The sequence below is a fragment of the Canis lupus genome, chromosome 21 (assembly GCF_003254725.2).
Source record: "Canis lupus dingo isolate Sandy chromosome 21, ASM325472v2, whole genome shotgun sequence".
Lineage (NCBI taxonomy): Eukaryota > Metazoa > Chordata > Mammalia > Carnivora > Canidae > Canis > Canis lupus.
In genome coordinates, this window is record NC_064263.1 from 21,131,747 (window position 1) to 21,150,631 (window position 18,885).

At 41.5% G+C, this 18,885-nt stretch overlaps 2 protein-coding genes across 8 annotated transcripts in view; one reads left to right on the forward strand and one right to left on the reverse strand.

Moving 5' to 3' along the window:
- Window positions 1–5,070, forward strand: part of INTS4 (integrator complex subunit 4) — a 110,880-nt gene extending 105,810 nt beyond the window's left edge. For all 4 annotated transcript variants that reach the window (XM_025419542.3, XM_049098728.1, XM_049098730.1 and 1 more), the window contains 2 exons: window positions 633–753; window positions 4,653–5,070. In XM_025419542.3, coding sequence (XP_025275327.3) covers window positions 633–753; window positions 4,653–4,831 — 300 coding nt within the window. In that variant the 3' untranslated portion in view covers window positions 4,832–5,070. The remainder of the gene's footprint in view (window positions 1–632; window positions 754–4,652) is intronic.
- A 5,843-nt stretch (window positions 5,071–10,913) lies between these two features.
- The window catches only part of AAMDC (adipogenesis associated Mth938 domain containing), a 36,791-nt gene continuing 28,819 nt past the window's right edge, over window positions 10,914–18,885 (reverse strand). For all 4 annotated transcript variants that reach the window (XM_025419544.3, XM_025419546.3, XM_025419545.3 and 1 more), the window contains 2 exons: window positions 13,001–13,096; window positions 10,914–11,089 (listed from right to left, as the gene is read on the reverse strand). In XM_025419544.3, coding sequence (XP_025275329.1) covers window positions 10,949–11,089; window positions 13,001–13,096 — 237 coding nt within the window. In that variant the 3' untranslated portion in view covers window positions 10,914–10,948. The remainder of the gene's footprint in view (window positions 11,090–13,000; window positions 13,097–18,885) is intronic.

Here is an 18,885-nt window from a genome sequence, read left to right on the forward strand (position 1 = left end):
AAATTGGAGTCATTTTTCCCTATGACAGGAAACCAAGACTTAATTACAGTTTCAACCTATTCCAGGAATGTATCCTTCCCATTTTGTACAGCTCCTTGGTGCATTTACTTGCTAGATACTTATTAAAGCCAATTAGATCTTCAAATTTACTTGGTTGGAATTCTGTTTTTTAACAGAGTAGACCCCTCATTGACAGAGCAGTAGAAAGAGCTTCTTAGCTACTTATAATCTAATGGAAAGAATGAAGTCACAAAATTATTCTTAATACTGGGTGGTGGGTGCTAGTCCATGATGTATGATGGAGAGCCAAGAAGAGAGAAAGTCATCCTGATGGGGTGCTAAGAAGGCTCTTCACATCAGGATTAGTATTTTTATCTATTCTTATACTTAATAAAGGGACTTTATTCCTATCACTTCTTCAGCAAAAATTTAGGAAACCTTGATCAAATGTTACTTTGTTTGGGGCAGGGAATGCAGAGGTGTCAACAGTGTTAGTCCCCACTCCAGGAACAGTGTTTAATGAAGGCTAGTGTCTTCTTTTCCTTCTGTTTTGAGGTTCAGAACAGACAGCGCAGCTTTATTGAAAACTCATGGCTCTTCTGTCCCTTTTTCTCATTTCTCTCACTTCTTAGGTCTTATATCCAGATGGCCAGGCTCAGATGATTCATCCTAAGCCGGCAGACTTCCGGAATCCTGGCCCAGGGCGCCACCGGCTTATCACTCAGGTGTACCTCTCCCATACTGCCTGGACAGGTAAGGGGTCAGCGGACCAGGGTCGACAGGAAAAGGTGTTCCTGGGTATCACACTTACCTGTAGGCATTTGGTTTTTTTGCACTTTGAAAAATAAAGTTCAGTCAGGCCTGCTGACCACTGTACTTGATTTCTTAAGAAGTTTAAAAGCCCAAACTGGCTGCATTTAGACTCATTTGCTGCATTGCTTTGATTGCTAAAGGCAAGATTTTGTCGTGAGATATACAGGAGATTATAATAGAATGGAATCTCATGGAAAGAGCCCTCGGCTGGATGCCAGCCACACTATCTTCTTGTCCTAACTCTGCCATTGACTTGCTCCATAGCCTTGGACAAGCCACTTTCCTTTCTGAAACTGTTTGTTTCCTCACCTTCAAAATGAAGATGATAGCTCTCAACCTAGGAGTTAGTTCTAAGGCTTGCTTTGTCTGGAAATGAAGCAGTTTTATATTTCTTACTCCAAATTAAAATTGTTCTGAACAATTGTATATTGTATATGAACCATTCAGTTCATTCCTCCCAAACAAGTAAAATGACAACTATTACTGCCCTGCCCTCCCACATGAGCTGATTTAATGATAATTTAATAATTTGTGAAAAGAGAGGGAGGTTACATAAGTATTTCTAAAAATTCTTAACAATAAAATGGGAGGATACAGTGTGTAAGACATTACATTTCAAGCATGTAAGGCTTTAGAAACTTGAGAAAGAGACTTAGTCTACAGAACCTAAAATGTGGGGGAGAACTAGCCTCACTGGTATTTCCTAAATCATTGAAGATGACCCAGAAGCATGATTGTTACTAGAGACTGTTTCATGCCACCAAATTTGGCTTATTTTAGAAATAGGTGGATGCCTTCTGGAATTTTCTTTCACTGAATTTTTAAATACATGAGTAACTAATGCCATTATTAATGGTTTCCCTCTAACAAGGTTTTAGGTGGGTATAAATGACATAGTTTTCACAAGAGGCAGCCCCTTTGGGGGTCTAGTCAGTGACCCTGGGCCTGGCACAATTGAGGGAGCATCCAGCAATGCTTTTACCCAGGATTTTCCTCCATGAGCATCCCTCATTTCATATCTTTGCTGCCTGGGATGTTCTCCACTATCACAGGAAGGTAGAATTTCTTGTTCTAATCTGCTCTGATAAAGGGATCCTAGACATGGACATGAAATACTTTCAGAAAGATATGCTGTGGGACAGCATTGTTGTGGAAGGCCCAAGCCTCTAGAGGCAGATCACAGCATATTAGATCTCAGAAGAGCCTCAAAGGTCTTAGAAGGGTCTCTCATTTTGCCCTGGTCATACAGCAGCTCATTGCCTGAGGAAGGGCTACTGCCTAGGCTGTGAGCCTGAAGAATTCTGATTCATTCAAGATCACTTCCTCTGAGAGATTGCTACTACAAATCTCTCTTAATCTCAGCATAGCACTTTTTAGTATCAGAAGTTTTCTCATTTAACTATTTACTGACTTTCCCATGAGAGTGAAGTCTCCACAAGAGCAGGGAACTTGGTTATCAGCTTTACCTCTGTATCTCCAGGGCCTTGTTTCTTGTGTCTTAGAGCCTGAAATATAGGAAGTGCTCAACAAATAATGACAGTTAACTACAGGATTTTAAATGTGCAATTAAAATTCATTTAATCCGGGGATCCCTGGGTGGCTTAGCGGTTTAGCACTGCCTTCAGCCCCAGGGTGTGATCCTGGAGTTCCAGGATTGAGTCCCACATCAGGCTCCCTGCAGGGAGCCTGCTTCTCCCTCTGCCTGTGTCTCTGCCCCCCCACCTCTGTGTGTGTCTCTCATGAATAAATAAAATCTTAAAAAAAAGAATTTGTTTAATCCTTAGACCAAATTGGTGGTAGGAATTAGTGTTCTGTTTTTCATTTTACAGATGCATAAATGAAGGCCCACATAGCTGATCATGCGTGGTGCTAAGGCTGGCACTCCGATTTCCTGACTCCCAAATCCCTTATGTTCATGATACCACACCCCCTTTTTACCTGGGACACTGAAGTGAAACGTGTTCTCATTCCAGATGTACCTCTGCCTTCTCCTAATCCAGGAGATGGGGCCTGGTGCTGGGGGTCATTCTTCCTTGCAGTCCTTCAGTAGCTCCTTACCAGGCGCCTCTCCCCTGGGAGGCAGGATGCTGCCGTGTCAGAAGCTTTGAGTCCCATCGACCAGGTTCCAGATTCTGCTTCCCTTGCTGTGTCATCCTGAAAAAGTGATTTTACTTCTGTCTTATTTTCTTTGTCTGTAAGGTGGAAGCAAGAATATATATCTCATAAGAGAGCTATTCTTACAGGCATGATGAATAGGTCACATGATTTGTCCCACATAATCTTTTGTGTTTTCTCCTGCTGTCTCTTCTTGTTTGCTCTCTCCCGTCCTTTCCTCTGATGGCAGTGTTTGGACCTGCCATTCTTAACACATGCAGGTGAGGGAGGGCATAGGAACAGATGGGGTTGAGTCCTCTGACCTCACCAGGTTTGGCTGAAAGTGCTGTGAGAGCTGGGGCTGGGTTGTGGTTGGGGGTTGGCAAGAGCCATCTGGGACAAAAAAGGGAGCATAGTGGAGAGTTGATACTGGAGCTGATGCCAGAGAACAGCACTGGTTTCATTACAGATCTACTTGGTCAGCTGTCAGGCCCCATATTACGTGGTTGTGTTCTTGCCACGTGGCTGGTAAATGGTGACGCCAAGGCTGCTCTCTGGGGCCAGTTAGGTTAGTTAGGTTCCTCTGGCTGCCTGGGTGCCTTTCCCTTCCTCGGAGGCAGCAATTCAGTCTCTGCGTTCCTCCCTAGAGAGAGTACTGGAAGTTACTATGAAGAGGTCTGTGGAGGCATTGAGAGATCCTGGGACCTCTGTCCTTGTTCATTTCGATCCATCCAGCTCTCATTCTTGTCCTCAGTACTTCTTAGCTTTGGGCTAATCTTTAACACTTGCATATTTTGCTCCAGTCACATGAAATTAAAGAGGATATCCCAAGCTTACTCTGTTCCTGGCCCTTTGCGCTTACCATTGGGCTTTTCTGAAATTCTCTCCCCCTCCTTTGTAGAAGCCACATGGTTAAGAGATTAATTGCTTCTGTTTATGAAGTGGGTTTAAATTGTCACCAGTGTGAATTTGTGCACTTAGAACCTCTCAGAGCCTTGGGACTTTTGGGGGGTTGTGACAGTCTCATGGTGTGGCAGGGTAAGAAATCTTGGGGTTCTGTGCTTGCCATGGAGCAGATATTCTATTCCAAAGCCTTCTTGGACTCCCTCCTCACTCTTCCAGATTTGATTAGAGTGTTGTGCTCCATTTGTTACTGTGTTTGTCTCCAACAAATGGTCAGCAACTTGAGAGAGGGCTCCTTTGCTGACTAGGGCCTGCCCATGTGCATGAAAGAATGAAAGATAGCGATATGACTTTAGGTCCCTGAAATGTGTTCCTGTTCACTAGTAGGAACTTTTTGTCAGAACTGTTTCCTAATCAAGGCTGCTTCTCCACTAAGATGGAGTGCGCAGCCCTGATGCCTGAGCTCAGCCACACAGGAAGAGCATGGTTATCTGGGCATGAGAAACAGCCATATGCAGGCCCATGTGGCCCACTCTCGAGGCCAGAAGGCCTCTGTAGCAGACGTGTTAGCTCTTGTCTGATCAGCCATGGATCTGAGCTGCAGGGAGCCCACACAAGACCTGAGGAGGAGGTAGCAGAGAAGCAGCACATCTGCTGGCTCAGGCTTGGCCTTACAGTGTTCAGGCTGGGACAGTGTCTTTGTTTGGTGAGGGGGAAGGGAGGAAGACAGATGAAGAAATGTTTAAAAACCCTTCTGCTTCCATCTTTAATGTTGCTTTTATTTGCTATTTCATCCCAATTCCTAGCGGTTGCTAGAGGATATCTTTTGTCTTTTTTTCCAGAACCATGCCAGGTGGAAGTGAGGCTGCTACTGGCCTACAACTCCAATTCCCGCATTCCAAAATCCCCCTGGATTGAAGGTGGCGAAGTGTCACCCCAGGTGGAAACCAGCATCGAGGGCACCATCCCCTTCAGCAAGTCTGTGAAAGTTTACATAATGCCCAAACCCGCAAGGCGCTGAGTCACAAGCATTGTGTAGAGCTGATGCTGAGAAGGACCTTCTTAGGTAGCAGAGTGAGCCCGAAGCCTAGAGCACTTCACCTGGATCCGGCGTATGGGCATGAGCACCATCACCCTTATAGTCTCATCTGGTATCAAACACAAAATAAATTATTTTGCATTAAAAAAACAAAAACCTTCAAGTCTACACCTCTTCCTTCCCTGACTCCCCCCACCACCTCAATAAAGTTGAGAAAACAACTAGCTGTTCTAGTTCCTGGTCCTTAAAAAAATTATGTGGCTATAGGTTCAACATTTATATCATATGGTTACATTCCTCAGGTGGGAAACAAAGATCCAGTTTTCTAGCCACCTCTAAAGAATGGTTTATTGGAGCATAATCTTGTTTCTTAAATCAATAGTCTGTTTGCCAGGGCCCACTCCTTTCATAGCTGTACTTTCTCACCACTGACAGTTTCTGAGTGGCCTTAGACATTGCCGTCTTGCTGAGAAGCTCTTTCCCTAATTCCGGCAGTAGCTGCATCAAGGACTGGATGAATAGCTGGAGAATGAATCATTTTCATCCCTGAGGGAGATTCTTGATCTTGCCTGTCATTACCTTTAGAACCAAAATAATACACAAAGGCCATATTTTAGGAGAAACAAGGATTATGGAAAAGAGAGATCCAGTGTAAGAAATAAAAGCATTTCCCATTACATCTTCGATGACTTCAATGTTGGAGCTGCATGTGAGTTAAAGGTATAGTTGGGGTGTAAAAATGGTAAATGCTCAAGAGACATTAACTCTCTGAGGAATCATGCTACTTTACCTGCCATTTAATCCTTGCTACAGCCAACTGAGTCTTCCAGAGACTTCAGAGTGAGGAGTCTGGGAGGAATCCTGTACATTAAGTAGTACAGCCTGTTTTCATTCAAATCCAAGATGGTTCCTGAGGCCTGCGCTCTACTACCTCTAGGAAAAGTATCTGGAAAAAGCCTTCAGAGCTTCGGTTCTCTATGCCTGGACATCCTCAACTATAAAAGAGAGATACCTTAAGTGTTCCTGAATGGGTTTAATCTAATAATGCTTGGTAGAATCTGAATCTAGCCAGTCTCGATCATGTGTGGTACTTGGGAAGCTTATAAAAATAATAGCAAGAGTACAGAATTACTCAGGTGGCACTGGAATTTGAAGTCAAGCATGTTTGGCTTTTGGTTTAATGTACTTGATTTGTGCCCAGCAGTGATATAAGCCTTTTCCATGAAGTAACTCATTTAATCCTCACAGCTACCCTATGAAGTGGATACTATTGTCATTGTTTCATAAGCAGGGTAGTTAGAGTTGAGAGAATGAAGTAATTTGGCCTTACTTATACAACTAGTAAATGATAGAGCTGGGATTTGAACCCAGGCAGTCTGGCTCCAGAAGGCCATCCCTGCTAGAATGGGATAAAGGAAGAAAGATCTTCAGGGAGCTAGCTTGCTTTTCTAGTGTGCTTGCTTGTTTTGTGTATCTCAGGAATGTGACATCAGTGGACTCTCATATGTCAAAAGATAACCCTGACAAAAGTGCGTGCCATGGTGATAAAATGAATCTGGGATCTAGGCTGAAAACATTGAGACCCATGGCTGTCCACTGAGCCCCTCATGTTCTAGCCATAGAAAGCCTTCTAGGTGAAGGCTATGGTGTATCCTTTTCAGATCCAGTATCCTGCTATCAAAATTCTTCTCAGTTATTCCCCATTTTACTGGTGGGGAAACAGGTTTTGAGGTAATGTTTTTCTCCTAAGGGGAAAAGTCAGGACTTTATTCTAGGTTTCAACGTCCCAAATATAGTATTTTTTTCCACCACAGGTGGGGATACACTAAGGGGCAGATTTTGGCTTTAAGATCAAGTTTTTAAAAGCTATGTAAGAGGGATGCCTGGGTGGCTCAATGGTTGAGCGTCTGCCTTTAGCTCAGGGCGTGATCCCGGGGTCCTGGGATCAAGACCCACATCGGGCTCCTTGCAGGGAGACTACTTCTCCCTCTGCCTGTGTCTCTACCTCTCTCATGAATAAATAAATAAAATCTTAAAAAAAAAAAAAGCTATGTAAGAATTGAGTGGGCTGCATTAGGAGATAAATTTTCCACATTGGATGTGTTCAAGCAGAGGTTGAACAAGCTCTTGACACATTTCTTGCAAAGAAATTCAAGTATTGTATGAGAGATTGGGCTCAACCTTCTAAATTCCTTTGACCCTGAATTGTTAGATTCTATGAAATATGAGACTGAATTCATGGTAAAGCAAGGCTGGAACCCAGGCCTCCTGATTCTTAGTCCAACATGGTTTCCATAATAGATCTATTGTTCTTTGTAAGCGGTCTCCCGTGCACCCAGCAGTCAAAGCCAGAAACCTGTGTGTCACACTGGACTCCTTTTGCACCTGTCACATAAACATAGCTGTCAGGTCCTTTAGATTCTGCTTCCTTAGATGTTTCTTGATTCCAGTCCTCTTATACTCAGTTTCTATCCTAGTGCAGGCCATCATCATCTCTCCTGAAATGTGACATTAGCTTCCTAAAGATACTGCCTCAAACCTTGCTACCTTCAGTCCATTCTTCACACAGCCAGCAGAGTGATCTTTGTAAAATCCAGACCTGCTAATAATGCCATTCCCCTGCTTACATCCCTTTGAAGGAGCCTACTGCTGATCCCAGGAAAGTTTAAAGGCCTATTCTTGAAGGCTCTTCCTGCCTGGGTCATCTCCAGCCTCATCCTGCCAGTGCCACACATGCTGTGTAATTCTCTGGTAACAATTCCTGTAGTTGTACCCAACGCTCACCATGCTGTCTTGTCTCAGACCTTTGGACCTACTGAGCCTGGAATATGTTCCTCAGATTGTCTCCTATGGCTCCTCCTCATTCTCCAGGACTGAGCCTCATTCTGGAATGTATCTTGTGTCTCCTGTGGGCTTGGTGCATTGCTTCTGTGTTCCAACAGCCTCCTGTATGTTCTTAAAGCATATTTATTTAGGTATTTTTTGCAGGTTCACAAATGGAAGCCTCTAAAAAGGTAGGCGGGAAAAAGGGAGTCAAGCAGCCTGGAGGAAAAGTAATAGAGACTTTCATTCTTTTCAATCAGAGAACATATCCTCTGTCAGAATGTAGTTGCTATTCAGCTCTGCTCAGTGGTTTCTAAGTATGGGCCTGGTGGTAAGAGATCCAGTTCTTCCAGAAGAGCCAGAAATCTGCATTTTCATGTAAAAAAAAAAAAACCCTAATTAAAAAATAAATGATAAATGTTAAAATTACTCTGAGACAAAACAGGTCTCTAGGTAGATTGGTGCCAGTTTGCCAAGTCATTACCATCACTATATGTTCTCATGTCCATTTCTTTCAACTACTCTGGAGTACCTGCGCGGTAAGAACATCCGTGTCGTATCCTCAGCACAGTTACGGGCATATACCAGTCAGGGAGAGAGTGAAGGAGTCCCAGAACCCAGAGCAAGCTTAGCAGTACCATGGCATGCCTGCAGAAGCCAGCCCTGGGATTCAAGTTTCCGAAAGGACTTTATATTTGGCTTTGACATGACTGACTTCTACAAACAGAATTACAGGGCACACAGGAAGCACTTGCAGAATTCTTGTCTTAGGAGCCACTCAAGCTAAAAGAGATGAAGTGTGGGCAGAATGAAGGCCGTGCTACCTACAAATCAGATCAAAGGGCTTAGTGATTTAAGACCTGAGACTAAGTGTAGTGTCACTGTGGAAAAGTAGCTTCTCTTCAGGCACATTTCTAGCACATTTCTAGCAATGACCATGTAGAACAGATTCAGAAATGGGAGTGATTAGCCATTTCAATACAAAGTTTAATGAACTCACTGCCAAATACTTCTAAGTTTGTACTAAGCCCTCTCTAATGTGGAGACGACTTATGTAGGAACACTGATTATACCCACACCTAGTTCAGCACCCACTGGAGATCATCTCATGTTATGTTTCACTCAAAAAAAAAATTCAATTGCATCAATAGAGAAACAATCTGAATTTTATTAAACACCCTCCTAAGCTACACAGGTGATTGGCTTCTTGATCTGAGATTGATCCTGTATCTGTCAAATGGCTGGTTGCAGAAAGGTCACTGAACAGGACTTTCCCAGACCTCCAAGCTGGGTGTCCGGTATGTGAGGATCTTACTCCCATGGGCTTTTTTTTTTAAATTCTACGCCCAATGTGGAGCTTGAACTCACAACCTTCAGATCAAGAGTCACTATACTCTACCAACTGAGTCACCAGGTGCCTCACTCCCAAGTCTTTTAAGGAGGTGTATAGTAGAGATCTAGACACACCATCAGGTTCCAGACCTGGTCCTGCCATTTCTTGTAGGGTGAACTTGGAAAGATCCCTTCATTTTCCATTCCAATTGTCTTAGCTCACCTTTTCTTGCCAAGTCACATCTTAAGTTGCTGTTCAGTCTGTGGATTGGCTGCCTAGTCAGATGTCCAACGGCCAGACAGGTGACAGGATCACGTGGAACAAACACCAGCTTTCTTGGACTGTGGCTTCAGTAGGGGCCAGTGTATTAATTATGACTATGATACGTACTTGACTAGTTAGCTAAAAGTTGCCAGATGTTTGTTCGGTGAATAAATGAACACGTTATTCTTTTAAGACTCTGCTTGTGTCATGGTCTTAATGATGTCTTCCCTACTTTCCCTTCCATCCGGTAGGATCAGGCCATCATTGAACCTTGAAACTATTGTATTGTTAACACTCTGTATCATTGTTGATTTTTCTTTCCCAATTAACTCCTGAGGGCAGGAATGATAACTTATTCATTCCTGTACTCCCAGGGCCCAGCAATAACTGGCCAGAAAAAATTTGTAAGAGACTCAGTAAAAATGGGCATGAAAGAGAATAAATGAGAGAATAGTTCCTTTGGGCTTCAGCATTCTATGAATTCATGAAATATGCAGCTATGTTACGAACAATAAAATGAAATTAGTTGACAGCAGACCCATTAATCAAAATATATAATCAAAATAACAACAATGGTTTCAATTCATGGAGTCCTCACTACATGCCAAGTAGAGTCCTAAGACAGTGTATGAATGACCCTCATTTAATACCTATACAACTCCAGGTACTAATTATTATCCCTATCTGGCAGATGAGAACAGTGGAACTCTAAGACATTAAATAAATGCCCAACCAGCGAGTGGCAGAAAGCCACAGTTCAAACTCAGGGCTATTTGACACCCGTACTCATAACTATTTAAAGAGGAGGAGGAATGAAAACTAAGACGATGCTGATAATTTATAGTTCTATCAGTCTATTCTAAGGCTTCACAAAGAACACCTGGCAATTAGCAGAACAAGACTCTCCACAGTGGTTATGAACCATTACAGAACATCTAGTCCAGCCCCATCATTTCATAGCAAGGGAATCTTTGGCCGGGAGAACTGTCCAGCTAGGCTCAGGACTAGCTAGTAGAACAGCTTGCCTAGAACCCTAGAATCAGGGCATAGCTGCTCTACTGTTCTTGTTACTGAAGTGCTCTGGTCACTTCCTTCAAGGTTCTGCTCACATGTCATCTGCATAGAGACTTTTCCTGACCACATATCTGAAATCGTCTTCTTTACTCATTGTTTTCTCACTCTGCTTTATTTTTCTTCACAACAGGTTCTACCTACCTTATGGATTGTTTATTTTCCCCACTAGAATATAAGCTGTGTGAGGATAAGACTTTCATTGCTGCTTGTCTGGAGCCTATAGCAATGCCTGGCATATAAGGTACTCAATAAAAATTGGTTGAATTAATGCTTAAACATTCCAAAGCATCAATTACAATGTAATCTTAATGCACTGAAACTTTTCTTGGCCTTTAAACCAGAAGACTTTATTTTTTGCCTTTATTTCTTATTTCTGGCCAATCATTTAGTGTATTATAAACTTTGGTAAACATCTGTCTTCTCCCCTAATTTTCAATTCCCTGCCAGATAGGCATTGGGCCTTAGTCATCCATGCATCCCAAAGCCTAGCACAGGTCCTGGTATGAACAGCTGTTGAAAAATACTTAAGGAGGCTGGTGTGGAGAGTGCTAAGAGTGATAGTCACAGGCATTGTTGCTTAGTGATTTATTCTCCTTAAGGCTCCATCAGCAGGTGGAATGGAAGACCCCTCCCACCCTGATGCCTCGGGCAGCCAAGGTATTATACTCCTTCACTGCCTGCTCTGTCTGGAGGATCCGCACATCAATGCCTTGTTTCTCAAGATACTCCACAGTTGATGGAGGCACCTGGGAAGAGGGGAAAAGATGAGTAAGTCAAGGGAAAAGGCCCTCCTGGGTTTCCTTTCCTGCCATGAGGCAAGGGTTCTCTACAAAATTAGACAATAACAACTGTCAGTCCTCAATTACCCAGCATGTCACCAGTCCAAAATTTGACAGCCCCAAGGAGTCAACAAAGCTTCTAAGAAGTTAGCCAAGTACCATGCATGCACAAAGCTCATGTGAAATGGAAATGGGAAAAGGATGGATTTTGGAGTCAGACAGTCTTGGATTTAAGTCTGACTAACAGTGTGACCTTGGGTAAGTGAATTCAATTCTCTGACCATTTGGTTCCATGTCTATAAATAGGGATAATAATACCTAGCTCACAGGGCTGGTATGAAAACGAATTCAGCTAAGGTATATAAAATACCTAGCATGTAAATGTTGAATGTTTGAGTCAGTCCAACCTGAATCTAACGTCTAACTTTGCCATATAGGCCAGCAACCTAAGGTTTCTCAACCCAGCTGCCTCCTCTATAAATGGGGATAATAATATATACACGGGGGACGCCTGGGTGGCTCAGCGGTTGAACATCTGCCTTTGGCTCAGGGCGTGATCCTGGAGTCCCCAGATCAAGTCCCACATCAGGCTCCTTGCATGGAGTCTGCTTCTCCCTCTGCCTGTGTCTCTGCCTCTCTCTCTGTGTCTCTAATGAATAAATAAATAAATAAATAAATAAATAAATAAATAAATCTAAAAAAAAAATAATATATACACGGGGTGGTGTGAGGATAAAGTTAACTATTGCAGTTCAAATGTCTCCTCAGAAAGGCCTTTCCTGACTACTCCATTTAGAGCAGCCACTCATAAGTCACCATTGTCTTCACAGCATTTGTTACAATCTGAAATTGTCTACTGTTTTATTTTCCAAGGCCATGAACCTTATCTTGTCTCCAGGTGCCTAGAATAGTATCTGACCCATAGAAGGCACTAATAAACAGTTGTAAATTAATTTTATATAAGATTCTCAATAATGGCAGCTATTTTGGATATATTTTTTAAGTCTGGCTTGTGCTGAATATTATTTTAAACCGATTTTAATTAGATTCTGCCTCAGAAGGAAATATTTTTTAAATGCCCTATATTTTTTATATGTTTGAGCAATTTTATAAAAACAATAGCTTTATAGAAAGGAATTATTTTAATGGGAAAAACAGGTTAAACAAAAAATACGTAAATAACTAAAGGACACCTTTATCAGTAGGGAACTAGATTTTACGACATCTATATAAAGGAAAGCATGAGGTAAATCTCTGTAATCTCTCTTGTGTGAAAGAGTGTCCACAATGTAATAACATGAGTAAGAAGTTACAGAACAATATGTACAATGTGGTCGTATTTATGTAAAAACGATTGTGGGTGTATACATGTATATCTGTATGCATAAGAGTGTATATTTGCAGCTGCATAGAGAACTTGAGCAATATATATTAAATGTGGAAATGGGGTGGGGATCTTTCACTTTTCTACCTCAACATTTCTGTGTCAACTGTTTTGCTAAACAAGCATGTATTTGTAAGTACAATAAAAATATTTTTTCTGAAAAGGGAAAATGCATAACTTGTGTTTAAAGAAAAAATAAAAAGTACTACAAAAATGTGAAGTACTGTGAAAATCTAAAGAACCAAATACTGACAGCTGTAGAGGTTGAGAATTCCAGGCAAAACAGCACAGGCCCAGGGTTAGGTAGAGACTGGAGCATCCAACCCAGATGAAGATTACTAACATCCTTTATTTTATCCTGGGCCATCCACTGGCTCAACAAAATGAGGATGCGTGATATATTGAGATGAGCTCCCAAGAAGGACATATTTCTAAGGTAAAGGTCCAAGAGGTCACCAACTGTCCTCAGGAAGGCTGTGCTCACCGATACCTACCTTCAAGGCCTCACTCATCCCTCGGCCAATCACAAGGGTCTGCACACCCTTCTTGACAACTTCTTCCACATCTGCAGGCTGCACACCAGGAGAATGCTGAATGTGGAAAGAGAGAGTATACCAGCTACCTCTTCTTTGAACCTTTGTAATTGGCATTCTTGGAGGATTCATTCATTCACCTATTAATTCATTAAGAAAGTGTTTACTGAGGTTTACTCTGTGCCAAGCATCCTTCAGGGCCCTGGGAATAATAGAAGATCCAATGCCTTAAGGAATGCCAAGTCTGGGACGCCTGGGTGGCTCAGCGGTTGAGCGTCTGCCTTCAGCTAAGAGTGTGATCCTGGAGTCCAGGGATTGAGTCCCACATCAAGCTCCCTGCATGGAGCCTGCTTCTCCCTCTGCCTGTGACTCTGCCTCTCCCACTGTGTCTCTCATGAATGAATAAAATCTTAAAAAAAAAAAGGAATGCCAAGTCTAGTGAAAAATACAGGAGACTAAAAGGAAATGTCAATAGTTTTACAAGTGCTACAAGGACATTAGTTCCGGGTGTTGTGAGAACACATAGAAAGAGCACCTAATTCAGACCTAGAGGGTTGGGGCAAGTGGTCAGGGAAGGCATCCCAGAGGAGGTAAGCTGAGATGTAAACTGAGACCTGAAGGACAAACAGGAATTAGCCAGGTTAAAGGAAATCGGTGGAACAAAGCACTCCAAATACAGGGGAAATAGCATGTACAAAGGCTCAAAGGAAAGAAACACCTGGAGAACTAAAGGTAGTTCAGTATGACTGGAGTGTAACAGGTGAGAGAGTGGAAAGAGATAGGGTGGGAGAAGAAAACACTTGTACACCAAGCCAAAACTTGGACTGTGGAGAGATTTCATAAGAATCCACCTTTTGGGGCAGCCCAGGTGGCTTGGCGGTTTAGCACCACCTTCAGCCCAGGGTGTGTGATCCTGGAGACTCAGGCTCGAGTCCCACATCTGGCTCCCTGCATGGAGCCTGCTTCTCCATCTGCCTATGTCTCTGTCTCTCTGTCTCTCTGTCTCTCTCTCTCTCTCTCTGTGTGTGTCTTGAATGAATGAATGAATAAAATAAATAAATAAATAAATAAATAAATAAATGTTAAAAAAAAAAAAAAAGAAGAATCCACCTTTTACTGAGCTCCTTTCCCACTTTACTCAAAAAAACTTCTGTTGATGCTTTAAAACGTATCATTCCATAAAGTCTTCCCAGATTCTCCCAGGGATATTAAAGGTAAAGTGTTTAAAGACATTAATCCAACACTAAAGGATAGTGGCTTTTGAGTTACTTCCACTTTAGCAAATGGGAAAGTGGGAGTTTGGTAAATACCAGCCCGACTACTGGGCTCCACCTATTACCTATCTGCATGGGGATGACACTCAGCACTGAGGCTCAGAGACAAAAAGCCCTCCCTGCCTGATTTGTCAAGCTCTATCCTTTCATTCAGTCAAGAGGTGTTTACTGAACACTTACTCTGCACCAGGCTCTATACTCAACACCGGAAATACTGAGATGAAACAAATAGTACCTGGAGCTTTAATCAGATAAGATCAATGAATGGGTGAAAATAGTTACAATAGGATTAGATAAAACAGAGTTGAGGAGATCCCTGGGTGGCTCAGCGGTTTGGCGCCTGCCTTTGGTCCAGGGTGTGATCCTGGAGTCCCGGGATTGAGTCCCACATCAGGCTCCATGCATGGAGCCTGCTTCTCCCTCTGCCTGTGTCTCTGCCTCTCTCTCTCTCTCTCAGTCTGTGTCTCTCATGAATAAATAAATAAATAAAATATTAAAAAAAAAACAGAGTTGAGGATCTCAGAAGAGTGAGTGAATAAATATGAGTGGGAAGTTGTCAAGAATGACATGCTGTTTTAATGGGTCTTGAAGTATGAGCACAAAGAAGTATGCCTTGATGCGGTGGTTGTGGAAGAGGTACATTCTAATCATAGAGATGGCATAAGGAAAGAACTGCTGAAAATATCACAGACAAATGTATCAAAGAAAGAAGAGTTTTTCAGTTTAGAAAGATGATAGAGGAAATAGGATTGAAATTTATATAGGCATAAGGAGATTAAATTAGTCTTTTCATTAAATCATGAAATAATATCTTAACATGTTTAGAGTTAACAGATTTCATAATACATCTATAGAAATTATTCCATGTGATCTCTACAGTGATCCTATAAAGTAGCACTAAAACATCCATTCTCGGCAGCCCGGGTGGCTCAGTGGTTTAGCGCCACCTTCAGCCCAGGGCCTGATCCTGGAGCCCCGGGATCGAGTCCCACATCAGGCTCCCTGCATGGAGCCTGCTTCTCCCTCTGCTTGTGTCTCTGCCTGCCTCTCTCTCTCTCTCTCTCTCATGAATAAATAGTATTTTAAAAAAATAAAACATCCATTCTCATTTTATAGATAAGAAAACTAAAGCTCACAAAATATATACACATTGGAGCTGGGATTTGAACTGAAACATGTTTAACTTTCCAGTTTAATGTCCTTCATTAGAATACTATAACCCATGGAGCAATTTTCTTGAAACTTGAAAGAAATAAGCCTAATGACCACATAGAATTGTGCTTGGGACAGTACCTGGCTCATTGCAGGTAGAATAATTTTTAGTTTAAGTGTGAACCTAAATCTTCCCTAGAACAATCTCTCTCTTTCTTTCTCTCTCACACACACATAAGCTAAAAAACAAAACAAAATAAAACAAACCATAGAAGATACAGAATGGAGTATTAAAAAAATAGTTGATTAACCCCCAAAAAAGGAAGAAATGAAAAAGATGAGGTCAAACAGAAAACAAATAGCAAGAGAAACTCTTAAACATAGCTATATCCATAATAACATTGGACTAAATAGTTTAAGGAAAAGACTCTCCATATTAAAAAACAAGACCCAACTAAACACTACTCACACAGTCTTTAAAGACACAGTTGAAAGTAAAATGATGAAAAAAGACATAAAACACAAGAATACACTAAGAAAGATGGTATGTTAGTGTGTGTGTGTTTTAAGAGAAAGGGGGGAGAGGGAGAATCTTTAGCAGTCTCCACACCCAGTGCAGAGCCCAATGTGGGACTCGAGCTCATGGGCCCAAGATCATGACCTGAGCTGAAATCAAGAGTTGGATGCCCAACCAACTGGGCCACCCAGGAACCCGAGGTATGATTATATTAATATCAGATTAAGTAGACCTTAAGACAAGAAGTATTACTATAAAAAAAAAAAGAAGTATTACTATAGATAAAGAGTATCATATCATAATGGTTAAAGGGCCAATTCATCAACAAAAATATAACAACTCCAAATCTTTATAGTGTTAGTAAAAGAACTGCAAAATATAAAGAGGAAAAGTATACAACACCACCATAGCTAGAAATTTTTTTTTTAAGATTTTATTTATTTATTCATGAGAGTCACGGAAAGAAGCAGAGACATAGGCAGAGAGAGAAGCAGGCTCCTTGCAGGGAGCCCAATGTGGGACTCAATCCTAGGACTCTGGGTCATGCCCTGAGCCGAAGACAGGACTTCAACCGCTGACCCACCCAGGTGTCCCTATAAGCTGGAAATCTTGTTAACAACGCTCTTCCTCAGTAATTGATAGAACAAATAGACAAAAAGTCATTAAGGAAATGGAAGATTTGAGCAACACTATCAATTTGTCCTAATAGACATTAGGGTTACTACACTCAACAACTACAGAATACATATATTTTCAAGTGTACATGGAACATTCACTAAGACAGACTAAAGGCTAGCCCATCATTTATATATTGTAAATTTCAAAGAAATGAAATACAGAATTTCACCTGACAAAATAGATATAATTGTTTACAATTAAATGTTTACAATGTTATATTTAGAAAAGCCACAAAGTAATTGGAAATTGAACAGAAAGTATTTTTAACCAAAGGACAAAGGAATGATTCTTTGAAAAAGATGAATAAAATTGAAAAACCTTTGAAAGACTGATCAAGAAAAAAAGAGAAGACACAAATCATAAATATTAAGAATGAAGGGTATATCACTACAGATCCTACAGATATTAGAAAGAAAAAATACTGGGAACAGCTTTACACTAATAAACATGATAGATGAAATAGACAAATTCCTTGAGCAATACAATTTTATAAAAAATATGTAAGAAATAGAAAATCTGAATAGTCTTATAGCTGTTAGAGATTGAATTTGTAATTTCTTTAAAAAAAAAAAAGATTTTATTTATTCATGAGAGACACACAGAGAGAGGCAGAGACACAGGCAGAGGGAAAGCAGGCTCCAATGCAGGGAGCCCGATGTGGGACTCGATCCCAGGACTCCAGGATCATGCCCTGAGCTGAAGGCAGGGGCTTTAGCTACCAAGCCACCCAGGGATCCCTGTAATTTATTTCTTAAAAAGATTTATTTATTTTAGAGAGAGAGAGAAAGAGTGTGTGAGTAGGGGGAGGGAAGAGGAGGGAGAGAGAGACTGACTCACTGCTGAGCAGGGAGCTGGATGGATGTGGGGCTTGATGCTGGGAACATGCTGGGATGCTGGGAACATGATCTAAGCAGAAATCAAGAGTCAGCCACTTAACCAATTGAGCCACCCAGGCACCCCTCAATTTATAATTTAAAACCTTTCCAGGGTGCCTAGGTGGCTCAGTGGTTGAGCAACTACCTTTGGTCAGGTAGTGATCCTGGGGGTAGTGATCCAGGTAGTGATCCTTGATCCTATCATCAAGTCTTTTTTTTTTTTTTTAAGTTTTTATTTATTTATTTATTCATGAGAGACACACAGAGAGAGGCAGAGACACAGGCAGAGGGAAAAGCAGGCTCCATGCAGGGAGCCCGACATGGGACTCGATCCCAGGTTTCCAGGATCACGCCCTGGGCTGAAGGTGGCGCTAAACCGCTGAGCCACCGGGCTGCAACTGTCATCAAATCTTACATCAGGCGCCCCACAGGGGGGTCCGCTTCTCCTTCTGCCCAGGTCTCTGCCTCTCTCTCTCTCTCTCTGTGTCTCTCATGAATAAATTTGAAAAATCTTTAAAAAGAAAAAAAAAACTTTTCCACAGAAAAAATTCTAGGCACATAGGACTTCTTTGGTGCATTCTCTTTTAAACATTTAATGAAAATCCTCAAGAAAACATTCACAAATCCAAGGTTGGTTCAACATTCAAAAATCAATGTTCATCATAAAGAAGAAAAAATCATATACATCCATCTCAACTGATGCATAAAAAAGCATTTAACCAAGCTAATGTATTTATGATTTTAAAAAACTCAGCAAACTAAACTAGAAGGGAATCTTTTTTAGGTAAAAGACATCTAAGAAAAACCTACAACTAAACATCAAATATAATTTCCCCCAAAGACTGGATATAGGGATGCCTGGGTGGCTCAGCGGTTGAGCATCTGCCTTTGGCTCAGAGCATGATCCCAGGTTCTGGGGTTCAAGTCCCATATTGGACCCCTTGCATGGAGCCTGCTTCTCCCTCTGCCTGTGTCTCTGCCTCTCTCTCTGTGTCTCTCATGGATAAATAAATAAAATCCTAAAAAAAAAAAAGACTGCATATAACGGGCATTAGTTAGACATTTATTTTCTTATTTTCTATTGGATCTGTCCATCCTCTCCATCTCCACTGCCACTACCCTGGTTCCCTGGTTTATGCTGCCATTACTTCTTGTTTGGACTATTGTAGTAACTTTCTAATTGGTCCCCATAAAACCAATGTAGCTTTCCAATTATCCATTCTTCAAACTGTAGCCAGAGGAATCTTTTTAAAACATAATTTCAAAAAAAAAAAAACCATAAATTCATTCATGTCACCCTTCCACTTAATAGTATTCAGTGGCTTTTTAGTGCCCTTACAATAAATGCCA